This window comes from Phycodurus eques, chromosome 13, assembly GCF_024500275.1.
Source record: "Phycodurus eques isolate BA_2022a chromosome 13, UOR_Pequ_1.1, whole genome shotgun sequence".
Taxonomy (NCBI): domain Eukaryota; kingdom Metazoa; phylum Chordata; class Actinopteri; order Syngnathiformes; family Syngnathidae; genus Phycodurus; species Phycodurus eques.
The window spans coordinates 15172684-15177432 of NC_084537.1; the positions used below are offsets into that span (position 1 = coordinate 15172684).

Below are 4749 nucleotides of genomic sequence, written 5' to 3' on the forward strand. Positions count from 1 at the left end.
TACATAAAATGCTTTTTTTTTGTATTACAAGGCTCTCAAAACTGACAAGGAAAATCACAGATTTTTGTCCAAAGTTAGAAACATCACAATAAAAAGTTCTCATCACATCTTCAAGGAAAAACAAAACAACTGAACACCATCACACATGGCTTCTTCACTGCAGTACCTCAACATTGGGCCTGATTGGGAAAACTAGGTAATTGCTAAAAATAAAAAATAAAAGTTCTGATTGCCATGGAGACGCACTGCAGAGGAAGGAGGGCTCGTCACTTGGCACAGTCGCAGGGAAGGCACTTGACATGGGGTCATCGTGACGTGACCCCATGCAGCGACAGCAACGCACTAAAGGTCCTTGTGCACAAAGTCCAAGTTCCATCATTAATACACTTCCAACACCTTGGAAAATGGGGGAGGGGGGGAAAGGTTGAAAAAAAAAAAAAAAAATATATATATATATATATATATATATATATATATATATATGGAGAAGTTTCATTCTAGGGATGGGCATAATAATCCATAAATTAACTTGATAAAAAAAAAAAAGAAGTGTGGAATTGATTGCTGACTAATCACGTCCATCAGCCTATCCCAGCTGACTATGGGCAAAAGGTGGAGTACACCTTGGACTGGTTGTCAGCCAATCACAGGGCACAAAGAAACAAACAGCCATGCATACTCACATTTTCACCTATGGACAATTTGAGTCTTCAATTTACCTGACATAGCAAGGAAGCTGGACAACACGCCGTTCCAAACCCAGAAATGCAGTATTTGGACTTCGATGAATCTAACATTCATGTTTGTTGAATGTGGGAGGAAGCTGTAGAACATGGAAAGTCCGCACAGGAAGGCCTGGAGCCGAGATTCGAACCCCAGAACTTGAAGGCAGACATGCTAACCACTTTTCAACGCTCGACGAATCGCACCTTGGAGCAAAATTAAGTGCAGTACTCGAGAGCAATCAGCTGAGGCGCTGTTGATTCAGTCTCAACTAGTTTGCAACCCTGAAGAAGAATATGGTTTTGTTTACTTGTTAAACCAAAAGCTAGAAAGGGGTTATTCTTGACATAAAAAGGTATGTACAAGGTGGGGAAAAAAATAAAAAAATGTCTTTGCATTTTCTAACCTCTAATATCCTTCCATTCCGCTTATCCTCACGAGGCTCGCAGGCGCGCTGGAGCCTATCCCAACTAACTTTAGGTGAGAGGCGGAGTACACCCTGACCTGGTTGCCAGGCAATATCAGGGCATATATAACAATCATTCACACCAACAGGAAATTTAGTTTTCAATTGACCTACTATGCATGTTTAGGGGATGTGGGTGGAAACCGGAGTACCCGGAGAAAACCCACGCAGGCACAGGGAGAACAGGCAAACTCCACACAGATGAAGCCGGATTCGACCCGGGTCCTCAGAACTGTGAGGCAGATGTGCTAACCAGCTGTCCACCATGCCGACACTTCTAATAATAATAATATAAAAAATTTCTAAAAAGAAACAAAATGTTCCCCATTGTCAAAATGCCCATCCCTAGGCCAGTAACCAATGCTTTTACGGACTTTCACACCCCCAAAAATATCTTAAAAGTGACTGACATAACACTGACTCCACCACTGAGCACAAGAGATTATTAAAACAGTACATAAGAAGAAGAAGGAAAAAAAAGCATGTCTCTTAGGTTTCACAAAAAGACATTCCCACTGAGGCACGTTTCCAGAGAAGTGTCATAATATACAAAGAAAGCTATATTTGGAAAAAAGAGAAAGTCCCAAAAACATTCAAGTACTTTGTTATGTAAACACATTTCCAGACTATTATTAGGGTTGCAAAATTCTGGGAATTTTTTTAACCTGGAAACTTTCCATAGGAATTAACATATTTGCAGTTTACCATTCACAAATTCAAATTATTATGTATATATATATATATATATATATATATATATATTTATTTTAAATGGCAGTTACATGTGAGCGTCAATTATTTGCAGATTTTCACTATTTGCACAGGACAGGGAGCGAGCCCAATCACGGGAGCTCCACTGTAGTTGGGGAAAACATATTTTAGCATAATTCTGTCTAAAACAACCAGATTTCAAACAAGTACAAGGACTACCTTAAATTACAATCCCCACCCCCAACTTGCAAGTTTTTACGAGTAAAAGCTTGAGAGTTTGTCAATTTTATGCCCCAATTTTAAAGCGCAATCACGGCAGGGTAATGCTCTCCCGTGTGGGCAAGGAGAACAGTTTGTTTTGAAAGGCTGTACGACAAAACAAAACGTTTCTATTTGATGAAATTACCTTCAATTCCTACTTCGTTCTCATGAAAAGTTTCCAATTACCCCTCACCCCTTTGCAACCCAAACTATTATACATCGCCCATTGTTGTCAACTTGTGCGAAACTATAAGACAACAGTGTGAGTAGAGATACTTCAAAAGTAAAAAGGCATGATCTCAAAAAGCACAACTATGCGATTGTGTGTGGTTTGTTTTTAGAGCAGAACACAAGAACAACACTGGTCACCTCCAGCCGGAACAGTTGAGTAGTTCATCTGTCTGACAATTTCTGCAAACAGTTCATCCACGGAGGCTTTGTTTTTGGCCGAGGTTTCCATGAAGGGGCAGTTCCAGTCCTGGGCCAGGGCCTTGCCTTCCCCGGAGGACACCTCTCTCTCGGCCTCCAGGTCCACCTTGTTGCCCACCAGGATCATGGGCACCCTCTCGTACCTCTTCACCCGGATGATCTGGTCCCTCATAGGCTTGATGTCCTGGAAGCTCTGCTGGTTGACCAGACTGTAGACCAGGATGAAGCCCTGCCCGTTCTTGATGTACAGATCCCGCATGGAGGCGAACTGCTCGGTGCCGGCCGTGTCCAGGATCTCCAGCACGGACGGGGACGAGTCCACCTCGATCTCCTTCCGGTAGAAGTCCTCGATGGTGGGGTCGTACTTCTCGATGAAGGAGCCCGTCACGAACTGAACCGTGAGAGCCGATTTACCGACTCCGCCCGAGCCCAAAACAACCACTTTGTATTCCCTCATGGCCGGCGAGTGGGGGGAGGGAAAAACAAAACAACAGAGGAAAAATAGCGAAATACCTCCTTTTTTTTGGGTGTGGGTGTTGGGCGAGCAGGCCGGGAAGGCTGCCTGCCTGCCTGCCTGCCTGCCTCGGGCGGAATCACAGCGAGCGTGCGGGTGACACAAGCCCGGCCACGGGCGAGAGTGGTGGCCGCTCCCTGGACGCTGACGACGGCGGCGACGTCAACCGAGGCGCATTTTCGTGCAAGTGCGCCGACAACTTCACCGGAGAAGCGCCGATCACGCTTGCTCTCGCTTTGCCAGGCATTTCCTGCCCACAGCCCGCAAGGCTCACTTCCGCTTTCTTAAAGGAGACGTCAGCCGCAGAAACGTCAACACACGGCCGTCTTGGCTGGGAGGGGGGGGGGGAGGGGGAGCGGGGGGCTTGTCCAGACATGGCAGTGGACATAAAAAAATAAATATATAATACATAATAAAATATGCACACTTGGGACACAAATACTGTACAGTAATGTTGCAGGCAGTGGCGGTGCTAGGTTGAAGGCGGTGGTCTGTGCGCCCCCCCCCCCCTCATCATTGGTAATGGTAATGTGGGCTGGCACAGGTCCTCCACCTTTTGCCATAAATTATAAATGACGTAAAAGGTAGTATATATAGCTATAAGCACAGGTATATCCAGAACGCAAGGTATAAAAGATATAGGTATAAAGGCATAAAAAGGTGTGTATGTATGTCTACAAACGGATATTTCTCGTCTCTCGGTCGGTGGGAAAAAAGTAGCAGAGGTACGATGAGATGTAAAATTTGAAATAAATGTTAATTCAGTGAGCCGGGGCACAAATTCCCCATACTAATGCCAATAATTGACAATGTAGTGTAATGTGGATACGGCTTTTCAAGACTTCCTCGCTTGCCGTACTGTGAGTGTGCGGCTCTATCACAGCATACTTTTGGCTCTAGTTATTTACAAATACGTATTTGTTTACAGCTATGCCATTACATGTATCATCATGGAACCCCACCCCCCCAAAAAAAAACAAAAAAACATAATGCTGGATAAGCAAATATGTCTTTTACTAAAAAATGAAAGAATGAAAGCAAGCCACTTACATATCCATACCCCATTGCCTCTCTTGAAAAAGTAATGAGTAGAAAGTGTTGATATGTTTTCAATTGTGAGCGAGTAAGTAACGCTTTGGTGTGGTCATGCGCTACAATACTGGTCTTTGAACTACACTGGTTTCAATTATTAAAAACAAAACATTAAAATGATCTCACAACGCAACGCCAAACCAAAATTCCACAAGTGTAAATACTGACATTATGATGATTTGTGGTGGCAGTGGAAGAGCGTTCTATAGTTCTGCCTATCAATATGGACATAAAACATAGATGAACAAAGATGCATGTTATGTAGTGAAGAAATAATAATTTTCAGACCAATTAAGTGATATTGGCTAAAAGAAATTTGTGGCATACCTGAAGGCGAGTTATTGTGGGAATTAATTCAGACCAAGCATTGACGCAAAGGATAAGTTTCACTAACAATTGGATCCTATTGTTGATGGTTTATATTTTATATTCATATTCACGAAGTGCATAGAATGCACTCAGAGAGAATAATAATTCACACCTTGTGAGAACAAACAGTGGATTTATTTATCATTACTCCATTCTAAGCTGTGACTGTGTTGGTGTGGGGTGG

The 4749-nt window shown here is 43.2% G+C and overlaps 1 protein-coding gene across 1 annotated transcript; it reads right to left on the minus strand.

Annotated features, from left to right (window-relative positions):
• Positions 1-3383, minus strand: LOC133411889 (ras-related protein Rap-2b-like). Its single transcript, XM_061694673.1, has one exon. The coding sequence runs from the start codon at positions 3045-3047 to the stop codon at positions 2499-2501; it is 549 nt and encodes a 182-aa protein (XP_061550657.1). The 5' UTR covers positions 3048-3383; the 3' UTR covers positions 1-2498.
• Positions 3384-4749: the final 1366 nt, after the last annotated feature.